This window comes from Athene noctua, chromosome 1 (genome assembly GCF_965140245.1).
Source record: "Athene noctua chromosome 1, bAthNoc1.hap1.1, whole genome shotgun sequence".
Classification (NCBI taxonomy): domain Eukaryota; kingdom Metazoa; phylum Chordata; class Aves; order Strigiformes; family Strigidae; genus Athene; species Athene noctua.
Genome location: NC_134037.1, coordinates 237368078 through 237384063, shown reverse-complemented (window position 1 = coordinate 237384063; position 15986 = coordinate 237368078). Strand labels below are relative to the sequence as shown.

Genomic DNA, 15986 nt, shown 5'->3' with positions numbered 1-15986 from the left:
GGGAAAAATGTCAACTTCAGTCAGAGAGAGGAGTGAGAATACCTGAAACAACTCTGCAGACACCAAGGTCAGTGAAGGAGGAGGAGGAGGTGCTGCAGCTGCCGGAGCAGAGATTCCCCTGCAGGCCGTGGGGCAGCCCGTGGTGAGGCAGCTGTGCCCCTGCAGCCCACGGAGGGTAACGGGGGAGCAGATCTACACATGAAGCCCGGGGAGGAGCCCACGCAGGAGCAGGTGGATGCACCCAAAGGAGTCTGTGACCCTGTGGGAAGCCCACGCTGGAGCAGGGTCCTGGCAGGAGCTGTGGCCCATGGAGAGAGGAGCCCACGCTGGAGCAGGTGTGCTGGGCAGGAATTGTGACCCTGTGGGGGACCCACACTGGAGCAGCCTGTTCCTGAAGGACTGAACCCTGTGGAAGGGACCCACACTGGATCAGAGTGTGAAGAACGGCAGTCTGTGGGAAGGACCCATGTTGGAGAAGTTCGTGGAGGACTGTCTCCAGTGGGAGGAACCCCACGTTGAAGCAGGGAGAGTGTGAGGAGTCACCCCCTGAGGAGAAAGGAGCGGCAGAGACAATGTGCGATGAGCTGACTGCAACCCCCATTCCCCATCCACCTGCACTGCTAGAGGGGAGGAGGTAGAGAAATCAAGAGTAAAATTAAGCCTTGGAAGAAGGGAGGGGTGGGGGGAAGGTGTTTTTAAGATTTGCGTTTATTTGTCATTATCCTACTCTGATTAGATTGGTAACAAATTAATTTTTGCCAAGTTGTGTCTGTTTTGCCCATGGCAGTAATTGCTGAGTATCTCTCCCTGTCCTTAACTTGATCCACGAGCTTTTCCATTTTCTCTCCCCTGTCCAGCTGAGGAGCTACAGAGCAGCTTTCGTGGTCACCTAGCATCCAGCCAGGGTCAACCCACCACACCCTGACATTACCATCAAATAAGGATACTCTTTGATGCCCTCTCAAATACAGCTCCACAGCATCTTAAGCTTATATAAGGTGCTGTGTGCTATCACTGCCAACAAGGTGTGCTTCCTCATGCCCCTTGTTTCTGGTTCAGGAAGTAACCAGATGAAAACCACCTAAAAGTTTTGGTTTTTGCTAAATCAGTTTCCTGAACTGTGACAGTATTTGTCACAAGTGTTGTTTCCTCTGCCTTGGCAGAGGACAAGACCGTGTGGCTAGAACACAAGACTACCCAGGCCTCAATTTAGACTGTTCTCAGCATTGTGCTCATATGCTTAAACCAGATTTAACCAAGTAAATTTGGTTACTGAAAGCACTACAGCTTTAATAGCATGAAGATTTGGCTGTGCTTATGTCCTCAGAGGGGTTGTCTTTTGAATGAAAGGCTAGAAATGAAGTTCTAAAATGATCACTCTTTTATTTCACATCTGCATTAATGACCTTGGCACAGAAAACCGCAATGCATTAATGAAAGCCGCAGATGACAGAGTTGTATAAATCAAAGACATCATGCAAAAATAACTGATTTTGAAGAAGGTAAGAATATGGGATGACAGTTACACAAAACACAAGGTTACATGCTCAGAGATGGCTATTAATTATTTCTTACTTAAAATGTGCTCTCTTAGAAGCAGGGGGATGAAAAAGCCATGAGATCCCTAATGGATTACAAAATGAGCATAAGCCACCAATGTTATACAGTTGTAAAAGGCAGACATAATAACATAAATGCAGGAGATATAAGGAAATAGTAATGCCATTGTACAAGCTGCTAGTGAATTTCTTCTTGTTATTTTTTGAATTTTTCTGGTTTTTTTCTATGTTCAAATACAAGCAACATAAGGGTAAAAAGCTGCATTTCATGACTAGGCACTGAGCCAGTCCTTAGGTAAGAAATCAGTAACTCCAATGTGTTAATTGCCTTTTCTATGGCGTTTCTTCTACCTTAACCCTAATGAAATCCCAATTAAAAGTGCTTTGCCATGATCAAGTCTAGCTAACAGTCTGTGACAACAAGCACCTCAGTCTACAGCAAAAGATGGTATTAGCTAGAGAAAATACGAAAGCACTACAGCAAAGTATTTTTTACAGTGGTAATACTGTCATGCCCAGATTTGGAAACTTGCTCATCATCTGTATTAACAGATGAACAAGCACTAAAGACAAAAGTTACTTTGCATTTGCATGTAACCTTATTCAGCCTTTAAAATAAATTAGCTTGTCAAAGTTCACCAACAAAACTGAGAACTCTTGGTTTTGTGCCATATAAGTATCCACCACTATCCAAACTCCAACTCTAGCTCCCCCATCACAAGGAAGATGTGAACGATTCTGATTATTAAGGGAGTGAGAATCGTTGTGTATTTGCATCTGCCTTCCCCTGCATAACTTCAACTAACACCCGCGGAAAGTGTCGGTTTGAGAGCAACACACGGACTCGAAACCTCAGATAACCAAACCGAGGGATAAACCATCCCCACTCCCCCGCATTACACATAGACGTTTGCATACACACACACACACCTGCAGCTATATACAAGCGCACATTTAAATCCACCAATCCCTTGTTGGCAGCTGTTCAGAAGAGGAGCTCATCTTTGCTTAACGGCCCCGCACCTCCGACCCCGGTGCGAGGTGCACAGGAGGCCACCCGCCAAACCCCTCCGCCGTGCCCGGCCCGGGCCACGCCGCCCGTCAAGCGTTCGGTCCCGGGCACAGAGCACACAGCCCGCCACGGCCCCACTCCCGCCCGGCCCCGGCCCCTCCGAGCCCGCCCGGACGTCAATCCACGACTCCTACGGAAACGCGGAAGTCCCGGTACCTGGGTCCTACCTCGGCCGCGGAACGTCCAAAGCCACTGCCTCATCACAAATCCTCACCGCCTTTCTCCGATGCACGTTATCCACCCCTCAGCCTCCCTTCTCCCCGCGCCAGCCGAGCCCCGAGGCAGAAACCCCCCACTCCCTCCCCCGTAGCGGTCGGTGGGGCGTGTTTATCCTTCATTTGAGATCAGGCACACCGCGGGCAGCTCAGGAGACGGAAGGGGCAGCGAAGACCCCTCGGGCGCCGGGTGGCGGTTGACGTGTCGGTGAGGAGCGGCCGCGGCTCTGGGGAGCATCATGTGAGTGACTGAGTGAGCGGCCCCGCTGCGCCCCTCTCCCTCCCCCAGCCCTAACCCCGTGCTTTCTCCTCGCTCTCCCCAGGTCGAAGGTCACCTTTAAAGTGACGCTCACCTCGGACCCCCGGCTGCCCTACAAAGTGTGAGTGCTGTGGGGGGTCGGGGCGCGCTGCGGTGCCGCTGCGTGACGCGAGGAGGCCGTGAAAACCGGCGGTGGCAGCGCAGATGTACGCGCTCCTGAGCCGCGTGGCCTTTAATGGTCATCCTGACGGGGCTTTCCCAGGAGTGGAAAAGGCATCTTGCTCTCCGTGTGAGGCGAGAGGCGGTTTTCTGTTGTTAACTCGCTCGTCAGGGCTTTTATGCTTGGCGCTGCTGCCATGGATGTCTTTTTAGGCTTTGCTCGAGACCTTAAAAAGAACATGCACGCCTTTGGCAAGCATCTTAACCACTGGCAAAAGTGAAGTTTTAATTAGTAGTTTGATAGCAAATAAAGTTGCTTTTCAGTTTGTCTTAGCAGTCACGTATTTACTTACATTGTAATTTCAGGTTAAGTGTGCCTGAAAGTACACCTTTCACAGCTGTCTTGAAGTTTGCTGCAGAAGAAGTAAGTAGAAAGTGATGAGGTTCGTTTTTAACTTCTTGAACATTCCTGAAAGCAGAAGCTTTTTAATTATAAATTAAAATGGTTAATTCAACACAAAGACTGTTCTTGTTGGATACACACGGACATAAGCTTAACTGATGTCAGTGTGGGCCTGCCAAAACTTTCAGAATCCTAAACTTAGCTGTTCTTACACAATTTACACATCAACAGCAGGTATTAACAGGCTTTCTGATCTTTGCAATTAAATTAAGCCATTTTATATTAATAACATAAATATATTTTAATTATATTCAGTCTCATAAATTTTTATGTTGAATATTTAACATTTTTAATTGCTTATGTAGAATATCCAGAAAATTCTCTAGAATTATTCAGGAAATTTTTAAACTCTTCTTGAATTTGGTTCCAGCAATCTCTGGTATTGGAAGACAAGGAATTTTTGATTATAGAAGGTATTGAGATTAGGCATATGGGCTAATAGATTTAAGTGAATAAGACTTGGGTAATGCATTCTTTGGCTTCTGGGTCTTTGATCTTTCACATGGAATCCAAACCCAATAGGTGCTTAAATTGCCTATGTAATGGATTTGAAGAGATGCAACCTGTTTGTTTCAGATAAAGTGTACAGAGATTAAGAGATGTTCATCTGGGTGTAAACAGTAAAATAAAGTACTCAGAAGCATGATGTCTTTTTTCATTTAGTCAGCAAATTCAGCAGAGTCTGTTACTGCAGTTCCACCTCTGTCTTTTGGGGAAAACTTGGGAAATTTAGGGTTATTGAATATTTTGCATTGGAAGTGTAATAAGATAAATAATTAGGAAGGATAATGGACTCCATGTCTTGAGTCTCTTTATGTTATGCCACTATGTGACAGAAGTTCTTAGTGGAAGCACAGTTTGTGTGGGGAGGTTGTGGATTGTTTGTTGTAACATTACTTAAACAAAATAATATCTAGAATAATAAATGCTGTTAAAGACACTTGCTGATTTAGTTGCTTTTTTTACTATTTTTTCCCAGTTATTTTTAATCTGAACTAATGTAGCAGTGCCCACACAACCCATACGTGAAGACCTAGACTGAAGAGTCCAGTAGAATTCTGAAGTGCTGTTTCCACTGTAGTTGTGGGCTGCTTCCAAAAGAGACAGTCCACTTCCCCTTCCAGTTCTTGTTACAGATTCCTGTCATCTCACACATGCCAGCTTGAGGTCTGATGGAGTTGCACACTGAGTGGTTCTAACTGGGTCATTAATCAAAGGTCTTTTTTGAAGGTTCTTTGCTGTATCGGTCAGTTGAATTTATTGTGTTTGTCAGGCTCACTTGTATTACTCCATCCGCAAGCAGCATAAGCTGGCGTGGGGATGTTGTATCTTCCAAAAATCACCCTGGCTGCTGCTTTCTTCCCTTCTGTCACTCCTTTGAACATACTGCCACAGGTTTGTCTTCAAGAAAGAGTATGGGTTCAGACTAAACTATATCTTCTTGCTGGTTTAGTCTTTACACCTGTTATTTCTCTGATCTGGATTCGTGCCATTGATGCTAGCATGAGGGACCGTGAAAACTGAGTGGGCCTGAGTAGTGGATTTACAATGAGGAAGGGAGAGGCCGTTTCTGGTGTGAGGATTGCCAGCAAATTGTTAATTTTACCTACTCATAGAACTACAGCGTTAGTGATACAGTCCTCTGTGAAGTGGATTTAAGGAAGAGTTAATTCCTTAAATATTCATATTTAACAAGCCATTCTTTTAGTTGATGTATTTTGAGCATCTGTGTGAGTTTTGCTGATTGACCTCAGACTGCTCTGGATCAGCATCTTTTTATAGAGCAATTGTAGATGTTTTTTGGAGGCTCACAAGAAATGTTGAAAATTTGTGATGGAATGTCAAAGAGCCCAGTGTTGTTAAGACTCAACAGAGTAATTCCATTAAACATCTATACGATAAACACTTATTTTAGAGAAAATACAAAGAACATTTTATGAACTCCACCACCACCACCACCCCCCCCCACACCTCGCCAAACAGTGTGAAGTATGTGTTAGCCAGTGTCAATAGAAATTAATAACATGAACGTATGGTTGATTTTTCAGAATGTGGCACTGTTTATAGCTGTCATTGCGGATGTGTTACTAAAGCCTTTTACATCTCTCTGAGACGATGCAGAACTAAATGCTTTGTAAACAGAGAACAAAAAAAGATTGTTAGACTCTTCCCCAGAAATGACGCTACTTTGATCCTTTGTGAACTGGCACTGAAAAGAATGAGAAACGATTTTTGTCTTCTATAAATGTCTTCTGTTCCTTGAATAGCACAGCTTAATATTAACTTATGCTGTTTACCATGATTCACAGTATTCATGATACTAGTTTCACAGTACCTTATGTAAAACATGTAAGAAAAAGATCAAACTGTAGCCCTGGATTTTGAACAAAAATGTTAGTTGGTCTCCAGGGGAAGTGCATTATCTCCTCAACAATTAAAGCTCTTGGGACAGAGAAGGATTTAAGTTCCGACTATTTAGCCGTAGCAAGTTTCTACTTAATTTTTTTAGAGAGTCATAAAGTTGGAGCAAATCATAACCAGAATTCCCTGGAACAGTAGAACTGTAGCAGTGACACAGAATGGTCTTCTTATATATCCAGGTTCAGTTACAGTGCTTTGTCAAAGGTTACAGTTTTTCCAAATAAAGTTTTCTGAATTATTTCATTGCACAAAGCAAGATGTGTCCCTTTTTGTTTTGTTTTTTTTTTTGTTGTTTTTTCTTGAAAATAACTGAAATAGCAGGTTTTTTCCTGTCATCTCTAGCACATCAGATAATATGTGAAAGTTCATTGTACACAATTCATGACTGGCAGGACTGAAAGTGAAAGAAAGCTTTAAATGGGGAGGTCTCAGGAAGTCTCAATCATGCGTATCAGTCTCAGTCCTTCCTGATATATATATATATATACACACACACACATTTGGCAGTGATAATATGGATAATGCAAATTTAACTTCCTTTTTTAATATTTTTTATGTCTTACAGAGTATATATAAAAATATAGATAGAAATGTAGAGCCTTGGAAACACTGCTGTCTTCAGTTTTATCTATTTATGGTTCTTTCCACAGTTGTCACAGTTTATTGTGACTGTTAATTTTCTCACAGTGTATAGTATCTATTGTTTTTTTCCCTTCATGTGTTAGAGCTACTTGGTACTTAACCTCAGGTGTACATTTGCAGAATACTTACAAAAAACCTCTCTTAACCTTTGTGCAATTATTACTAAAACAGTAATCCATTTCCACTGAATAAATTTCATTCTTTCATAAGAATGTATATTTTTGCAACTATTCTATTATTTTTCTAATGTTAATCCTCATAGACTGATGCTAAAATACTATGGTTTAATGCACTTACCCGCTTTTCTTTGCTCCAAAAGAAGTTGAGTTTATTGCTGTAGAGGATTTTTGTCATCCTTGTAAAAAGTGAGAAAGGAGTATAATTGTTTGTGTGTGATTCTCATCTTTTCCTTATAATTTGACTGTAGATACTGACAAATGTATTTCCTAGCATTGGAGTCAGTAAGTTGTGTTGCAGCCTCAGTTACCAATTCATATGTTTTTTAAAGGCAACAATCTTTTTTTTTCTTTCCTTTTTTTTTTTTTTTTTTTTTTTAAGTGTGTGAGTTTGGGGCTGAATGTTACCCAGTTTGATTTCATAGAAAGCCAAGGATTATCTGCTGAATACAGAACTTCTTTGCTACTTGAGTAGTATCCATTTGACTCTATCACAGAAAGGTTGTATGTTTTCATTATGGGAAACATACACTTAGCAGCCACAGTAAGGACTTTTGATTTAAGTAGTGAACCATGTGGCACCAAAATATGTGTAATTATTTCCAGTGGTAGTTTCCCTTTCAGTATTATACTTGTGATGATTTCCATGTGATGACAACTGTTGCTTTTTGGATTTTTTTGTATTTTGGCCCAAGATAACAAAAGTGTTTTATTATCTTCTAACACAATACAATATGAAGCAATAAGAGAATCTTAACTAGTGCTTCACTAACTGGTTGCCACAGAGTTCTCATGTGCACCTAGTTTATTGGGATCAGATTCACCTCCTGAAACGCAAAATGACACAAAATGAGTAGAGATGTCCATCCTCCTGTGAATGTTCCATCTCTTTCATGCTTTGTTGTATATCAGAAGAGACAGAGGAGAAATGAGAAGAGGCACTTAATATTCTAGAAGCTACGTTTTCATTTTTTTTCAGATGATTTATGATTAAAGATCCATGGTATCACTTAGTTACAATGGAAACCAGAAGATGGGAGAGCTCTGCAGTCTTCCAAGGAAGCACTCAGTGTTAGCGTGCATAGTTTTCTTCCCTTTTTCTTACACAATATGGAGAGGAGGATGAAGTGCTTTGAGAGGAAGTTTCACTGATACCTGCTAATTGCAGAGACACCAGTCTTTTACCTTGTGGGTTGTTCACTGTGCTAAGTAAAGTAAGTCCAAGGAGCAACCTTTCGTCTTCAGACCAACTAGGTAGCACTGATTGACATGTACCCACCCTACTTTTTCTGTTCTGTGTGGTCCAACCACATTACATAGTGCAGGATTTTTCTCTGACCCTGCCTGGCTCCCTCTAGTTTTGAGAAATAATTATTTTTGGCTTCCCCATCTCAGTTCAGATCTTCTGAAATAGTTTGAAGCCAGCATGCAATACATCCCCACCTGAGTAGGGCTTTTGATGTGGTAAAACTGACCGCATATGTTGTGTGTGGAGGTGTGGTACTATGGAGACACATGGCGGTGATTGAGGGTACAAAGCCTGCTTAGGCTGGTGTCAGAAATCTGAGGAGGGAGCCAGATCTGATGGAGTGCTGTTAGTGCTTCCTTTTGTAAGCAAGTCCTGGAGTGAACTCTGCTCTTGGAGCAGAGCAGCTGGAGAGCTCCCAATAGACCCAGAGAGAAAGCTAGGAGATTGGTCAAAATTAACCAAGATTAGCTCAAGCTAATTCTTGTCTAACTCCTGTTAGACATAACAGGTATGCATTTTAGGAGTTTGTTTCCATATGTATTCCTTTATGTAGTGTATTAAGAACAAATATTTCTTAATTTTTCAGATGCTTAACTCTTATATTTTACCCAATGAGTGATAATAATTGGATTTAATTAGTTGTTTAGTACTGCAAATTTTGCGTTCTGTATTGAGGTGTCTAATCAACTTTGACTTTAAGTCTTTATTTAGCTGTATCTATAAATCTGAGGGGAATCTTTTATCATAATTCTTTGGTACCCAAGCCAGCTAAAAATATAATTGCTTTGAATATCTATCATATATTTTCTGCTTTAACTATGTCCTTTATGTTATTTTGTCCCACTCTTATTTTCTTTAGTTCAAAGTTCCTGCAGCAACAAGCGCCATTATAACAAATGGTAAGAATATAGTTGGGGTTTTTTTAATAGTTTTTTTTTTTATTGTAGTTTCAGTGAAGGTGTGCTGATAAAAGCAAAAGTGTCTTTTCTTTCACAACCTTTACAGACTGCAGACTGAATTTAGTAATACTGCAGCATTATTTAAATTGCTTATGCATGGAATAAAGGTATTAAACCGCTAATACTATTAATTTGGTTTTGTCCAACTATATAACTTGGATTTTCTGTGCTGAAGGTTTCTTGTTAGCTCCTGTGATATGACTATTTTTGTTTATAGGAAATAGTTGCATGAAGACCTGATGTAATCATTATATCTTGTCGGTATATTATATTTTTTGAGATGTAAGTTTAGTAAGTAGTAAATTGTAATATGTCTGTTTCATCTTCTCTTTTTTTCTCTCTTTTTTTTTTTTTTTTTTTTCTAGATGGTATAGGAATAAACCCTGCACAAACAGCAGGTAAGTTATTATTTATGAAGCCCAGTATTAAAGACCTCAGTTATTTTTCTTTTAAACTAAGGCATAGCACTCGGGGTCGATTTATATTTTAAGTTTTGATTTCTTAAATGGGAGAAGCATTACCTAGTAGCTGGAAACTACAGTCAGCATAGTGTATAAAAGGTTAAATCCGCAGAACTGTTGTTCAGCATTTGTTTGTTTAGGTCTGTGAAAAGAATGAGGCACTTCTGATCTTCAGAGCATAGCTATTTAGTGTGCTATTTTAAACAGTGATACTGTATTACGTGCTACTGAAGTAATAGTTAAATTTTTCCCCACTATACCTCGTTCGATAGTATATGCTATTTTAGCAGCACTTCTGATATGTTTATAAAGTAATAGTTTTAGAGCAGGAACTCTAGGTGCTTTGAAAATCATGTTTTCATGAAGAGAGGATCTTCTTGCCAATATCCCTCTTGTTCTCACCAAGCAATTCTGTGTGAGAAATTGATTTCAGCTGTGGAGGCTTGCTGTGAGACAAGAGTTTATCTTTGTCAGTGAAAAGTGTAAAGCTTTTTCCCCATCACCTCCTGATACATGGAAATGTGGTACAGATGTTGACTTGTACTAATAATGGCCTGCTGTCTGGAAGCAGGCTTCTGTGGACTTGTTCTCAAAAAGCTATACTTTAAAATTAATTTGGAAATTCTTACAGTAGTCTAATCTCAACCCATTTGAGATGACAATTATGGTGGAGTATCTTGTTAGGGAATAAATGTTCATAACTTTATACTAAGAAATAATAGAAATGGCTTTGCTGCTTGTACCCAGTCATCCAGTGAAAACTCTATCTTACTGTGAATTTTACTGCTGCTTGCAAACATGATGAACAGTTGATGGAGACTTGCTGCTTCTCTGCTTTTTGCATGAAATCCCTGCCAGGTCTCATTCATTTGTGCCCTCTGCCAGTCATTATTGAAGATACCACACCTTTTTTTTTTCAGTTTTGAAGCGAGAATAAGCAAGCAAGGTATTATCAACATACTTAGCTATGTAAGGTAAATAGTATAAAGTAAATCCTTGCAGAGCACATAATATTATCCAATAGTTAGAAGAGCAGTTGCTTAACATTGGGGGAATTTCTTTGAGTTGTAAAAGGAACCATTTAAGTGTAGTGAACCATTTCTGAGTTCTGATTGCATCGCCACCACTTGAAAATGGAGATCAAGTGAGTGCGTGGCTTTCTGATCCACTAGAACTTTCTATCCTTCCTGGACTTGTTTTAGGACAGTTGGATTATGGTTTGACAGGTGTACTGTCTCAGACAGATTCCTCAGCTGATGCTGTCCTCATCATGATCCCATGACCAAGTGTATTAAAACCAGATAATAAAACTAATAATTTAGTTTAGCTGCTAGATCATCAACCACATGTAAAGCCACATTTTTACATGACCAGTCAAGAATACCTAGACAAAACAGGGAAAGTCAGTTGTTTAAGGTATACTTACACTGTTTTGCTCAAAAGTATACTTCCATTTTGTGTTATCTAGCTCAAATTAGTTGTAGCTTAATCTGGCAAAATAAATGTATTTAGGACTACTCGATTCCTGAACTAAAACATGTTTGGAGCTATGCATATTGGGTTCACATCTCTAATTGATTTGCTTTACCTCTCCTAACTTTTTGTAAACATTGAGGAATTATTCAGTAGTTGTTTAAGACAGCATCTCATAATCAAGGATCAGGAGCATTTAGATGCAAAATGTTTTCATCACAGTCTTCATCTTATCTGCAAATGTATGGTTTAGGCACATGGATTGCACATGTTCTGGGTTTTTTTTAAACATAGGAGGTACCATTGCCCTGACAATGCTGTGTGATGTTGTCCTAAAACTGGGGGAAAAAAAACCAAACACAAACAACCCAAAAAACACGCACACCACCCCCCAAAAACAACATACCTACGCCAAACCAAAATTCATCCTCAGTTTAACAGTAAACATATAATTTAAATTAACCTAATGTTCAGTCTTATTAATTGATATCTCAGAAATTTCTTAGGGTAAACCATAGGTTTTTTCCCCTTCTTTTTTTTATATTTTTTTTTTTACATATATTAAAGTTCCTATATATTGAACAGATGCATTAATCTTCAAAAACTTCCCAAAAAAAGATGATCTACAAATAAAATCCTAGTAATCCTTGAGGATTTCAGAGGTTTTGCACTGTTCCACTGTTTCCCCGCCTTTCTGAATAAAACTACTTCTCAAGTCTCAAGTATGACTTCTCTCATTCTCCCTACGTGATTCCCTGGAGCAGGGGGAATGAAAGCTGAAAAAGCTAGATTTAAGACTTAATTCCTGTATGGATTTAAATTTTAAATCCTTGATACTTCAGGGAATAGTATGCCATAACTTTAATAAAACTACTGATATTAATGATGGAAACAGACTGAGAGGTGGGGTGAACTGCTGTCTGCATGAGGTGCAGCTGTGGCCTGTTTTAAGATTTTTAGAGTTTTATGATGGCCATTGCAATATGGATACTTTTCATCTGGATTAGTAAGCTTAGTTCTCCAGTTCACTGGTGTGACAGATTTATGCTCAGTGGGTTTTATAGATCTCTTCGTTATGTGGTCTTGGCAGATATCTAAAACCAGAACATCTTCTGATAACACATTCTTTTGAACGGATTTTCTGATATTCATTATATTGAGTAAGTAGTACGGTTTTGATCCTGATCCGTGTGATGGAAAAGTGAAATCTGAAAAAGTGTAGCTTTGTTCCAATATGGTAGTAACTTGAACAAATGTTAAATACCTTATTTTTTATGAGAGCACTCTTCATCCCTGAAGTGTGGTGCTTGGGAGGGAAATAAAATTATTCTGCTTTTACAAGTCAGCACAAAGATGAATAAGAATATGTAGTTATTATTAAAACCTGGTATTGTAGAATTACATATAGTCAGTTTCATGCAGTAGCAGTATGAAGTTTAAAAAAAAAAAGTTCCATATAGTAATTAAGTAATGCATCACTTTTAGCAATGTGGTTTCATTTTCAAATGTTACATTTAATAGAAGAAAATAGCAACTTGAATGGCAATCCTGAATACATTCAGAAAATATTATAGATGTCTAAGTGTTAGAAAATTCTAATTTTCATACTATACCCTCTTGAAAAGACTAACATGATTAAGACTATATGGTAATAAATAGGAAGTTCAAGATTTTTTTTATGCTAAAATGAGACTGACTTATGGTTGGATATGTGGAAAGCCTTCCTAAAAGAAAAGTACACTTGAGGTTCTGAAGATAGAAGCAGGTAAGTACTGAACTAAGGAAAGAATTAAAAATTAGTATATGCATGAATGACTTAAAGATAAAAAAATAATTATGGAGAAGTAAAACTTCATTTCACATTCTTGAAGTTATTATGGTGTATAAGTGAAATCAGACTTTCAGGTGTGTAACTGCAAAGTTTGAAAAGCCAGAGCCTTCAAGTCTTACTAGATAACTTCGGGTCTGGTATTTTTATTTTAAAATATCTTTGGATATTTTTAATTTAAAATATCTTTGGAGTAAGAGGTATAAGGTGAAATTCCATGGAAACATAACAAATGTATTTCTGGTATATTCGAGGAATTACTACAAAGATGTTAAACACTGACCTAACATTATTATCTTTAAATGTGTATGTTTGTTTAGGTAATGTTTTGTTTGGTTGGTAACACACTCTGTTTTGTTTGTTTGTTTAGGAAATGTATTTCTAAAGCATGGTTCAGATCTACGGATTATTCCCAGAGACCGCGTTGGGAGTTCTTAACATCTCCCAAATGCTTTGGAATAAGTGACATTGCTGTGCAGCAAAGGTCTGTTTATTTTGGAACTCCAAAATGCAAATAATAAATTGGCCTCTTTTAAAGCGAGCAAAAATGACTTCCCAGGATTTGATTTTATTTTTTTTTTTTTTTGAAAAGGAGATAAGGTTTTATTTTCTTGTTAAAATATATTACCTCATGCACTGATTCTTGCCTGACTTGCAGAAGAATGGGCTGATTGGAAAGATGGAGTTCTCTGTAGGTGTTACTGATGCCACCAGGGTAAAACACACAGCCACAATAAATGGATATTTAAAATACTGGATATTGTTCAACCTTCTTTGTGGAAGGGGGAACTGTGTTATGATTTTGCTACAACGAAATTGTTCCTACTGAGTGCTAGAACTTTTTTTTCTTTTATTTTTTTCTAAACTTACATGTTTAGTGGAACAGTTTTCACATGGTTCAAGTATTAAGCTCAAATAGAAGGGAAATTTATGGAGTTTGTTGCTCAAATAAGTTAATAACTGCCAAATGTTCCAAAGTAATTGTAGATTTAATTGCTGCAAATATTTTAGATAAAAGAGAAATTGGAGGTTTCCATGTATTAGTACTTCATTTGATGTATTGTGAAATGCAGTTTCAGAGAATTTATGAGACCTAATCTCTTCACATGTGCCATCAGTTGAAAAGAATTGCAGCATAATTTGGGAATATATAGGTACTGATCAAATATGTCATTCCTTTTTCAGTAAACCAATACTGGTTCTTTCTAAAAGTCTTGTTTTGTTACTGCATGTTATATGGGAAACAGCACAGAAATCACTGAAATGTTTGTATTCAGATTATATGCTTCTTGCTTATAAATTGCCAGGGGTAAACTGTCAATCATGTATTTTTAATTAGAAATTGCTGCTTTTCTTGAACTGGTAATCTCCTCTGTGATTTAATATATTTGGCAAAATCTTACCCTGTTGCGTTTTTTTTTTTCTGTCCTGAGTTTAACAGAAAGAACAATGGGCAATGTAGTGCTTGGTTAAATGGATATTGTCACAAATGCAACTGTCCTGTGCAGTATTTGTGCTCTAGAGAGATGTTCAGATAATGTGTCAGATAGTACAGAAGTACAAAATGCCCTTCTGAGTGTGTGTAAATTGAGTATATAGAGGAAGACTCTTCTGAAAGTGATACTTGACTATAAAAGTTTTTCAGCTCTAAAATGAATTGTAAAATTCTGGATTTTCCTTTATTTTAATAAACAATTATGTGAAAAAAAAGTACAAACTTTGTTCCTCTTTCATATTCTTGATTAGATTTTGACAATAATTAAAAACTCTGCCCTTTAACCTTCTAATCAATATGCTTTGAGATTCATTTCAAGCCAAAATACTCTTATTATGCAGAGAGCATAGTTTCTATTAATCTAATGCCACAACATAATTAGGATGAGCCAAATTAATTGCTTGTAATTTTTGCCTGAAAATCTCTTGTCTGAATACCTGAAAAACCACCTGATACTGAAATATAACAAACAGGAACCCTTTTTTTCTTCCAGTCTAAAGGCACTGTATAGCTTTTGAAAGGCCATCATGGTTAAATGCGTTTTGAAACTAAGATTCTCTGATGTTTATGTAAAGGAGGGTTATGTAAAAATTATTTCAGATCATGTCTAACATTTCTTACGCTGTTACTTGGGTAATAACACAAGTAGCATAAAATACTTGACATACTGCATTGCCAGTAGTTTATGTAACGTGCAAAGGGTTTGTTCATGTGGAGCAATAATGGTCTTTATAGTACTTTCTGTGTTCATTACACCTTTGTCTCAATATGGTCTCTAAAATCTTAACATAACCTTTTCTGTTTGGTAAAGAGGCTTGATTTCAGTGGTAAAACGTACTTAGCAGGTGTTTGCAAGCTGATTTGATGTTTCCAAATTATTTTGTTATGTCTAATTCATGCTTGGCATGGTTGTATAGGAAGAATTTAAGTTTAGAAGCAGACTTCCTAGGGCTTGGAAGTTTTCATAAGATTATGAAAAGCACTGTACTCTCAGACTTGTACTGGGTTGTCTAACCATACTTTAAGACATATTTTGGAAATCAACTGCCTGGGGTTTGTTTGTCTTTGGTCATAATTTGACTGCTGTTAAATGAAAGACACTGTTTGTGATTAACTTTGTCACACCTTTGGTGAAGTCAATTTAAAGGAACTTTTTTTCTGTATTTTATATTTATAAAGAGATCACTGTTACAAAGATTTTCTGTGAGGAGAAATTTTTGTAGAATAATAAATGTGAAAAGTCTCACCAGAACTTTTAAGGAGTTGTAATCATTCTTTTGGTTTATACAATGTTATAGAAGTCTCTCTTTTCTTAAATCTATTATTTGATAGAACTTGAAGATATCATGGAAATTTTTCAGGGAGGGAAGCACAATGATCTAATGAAGTATAGAAGAACTGGAAGAGTTAGGAAATGGCCCTGATAATAGTTCTGTCAGTACTATGGCTTTCTTCCTCATGTTCCCGAGTCACAAAATCCAACTTTATTCTGTGTTTGAGATCAAAAGACCATTTTTCTCTCTTGTTGCTACTAAGTAATAACTAAAAATTATTG

The 15986-nt window shown here is 38.1% G+C and overlaps 1 protein-coding gene across 1 annotated transcript; it reads left to right on the top strand.

The window, feature by feature from the left end:
- Window positions 1-3008: 3008 nt before the first annotated feature.
- Window positions 3009-15683, top strand: UFM1 (ubiquitin fold modifier 1). The gene is made up of 6 exons (XM_074931815.1): window positions 3009-3087; window positions 3170-3226; window positions 3631-3688; window positions 9075-9114; window positions 9540-9572; window positions 13307-15683. Coding segments are annotated over exons 1-6 (258 nt in total). The 5' UTR covers window positions 3009-3085; the 3' UTR covers window positions 13375-15683.
- Window positions 15684-15986: the final 303 nt, after the last annotated feature.

What these genes read in the sequence shown, in the direction of transcription:
- UFM1 (XM_074931815.1), top strand. An exon ending in TGAAGTTTGCTGCAGAAGAA is followed by an intron (nt 3,689 to 9,074) that starts GTAAGTAGAAAG and finishes TATTTTCTTTAG; the next exon opens with TTCAAAGTTCCTGCAGCAAC. An exon ending in AAACCCTGCACAAACAGCAG is followed by an intron (nt 9,573 to 13,306) that starts GTAAGTTATTAT and finishes TTGTTTGTTTAG; the next exon opens with GAAATGTATTTCTAAAGCAT.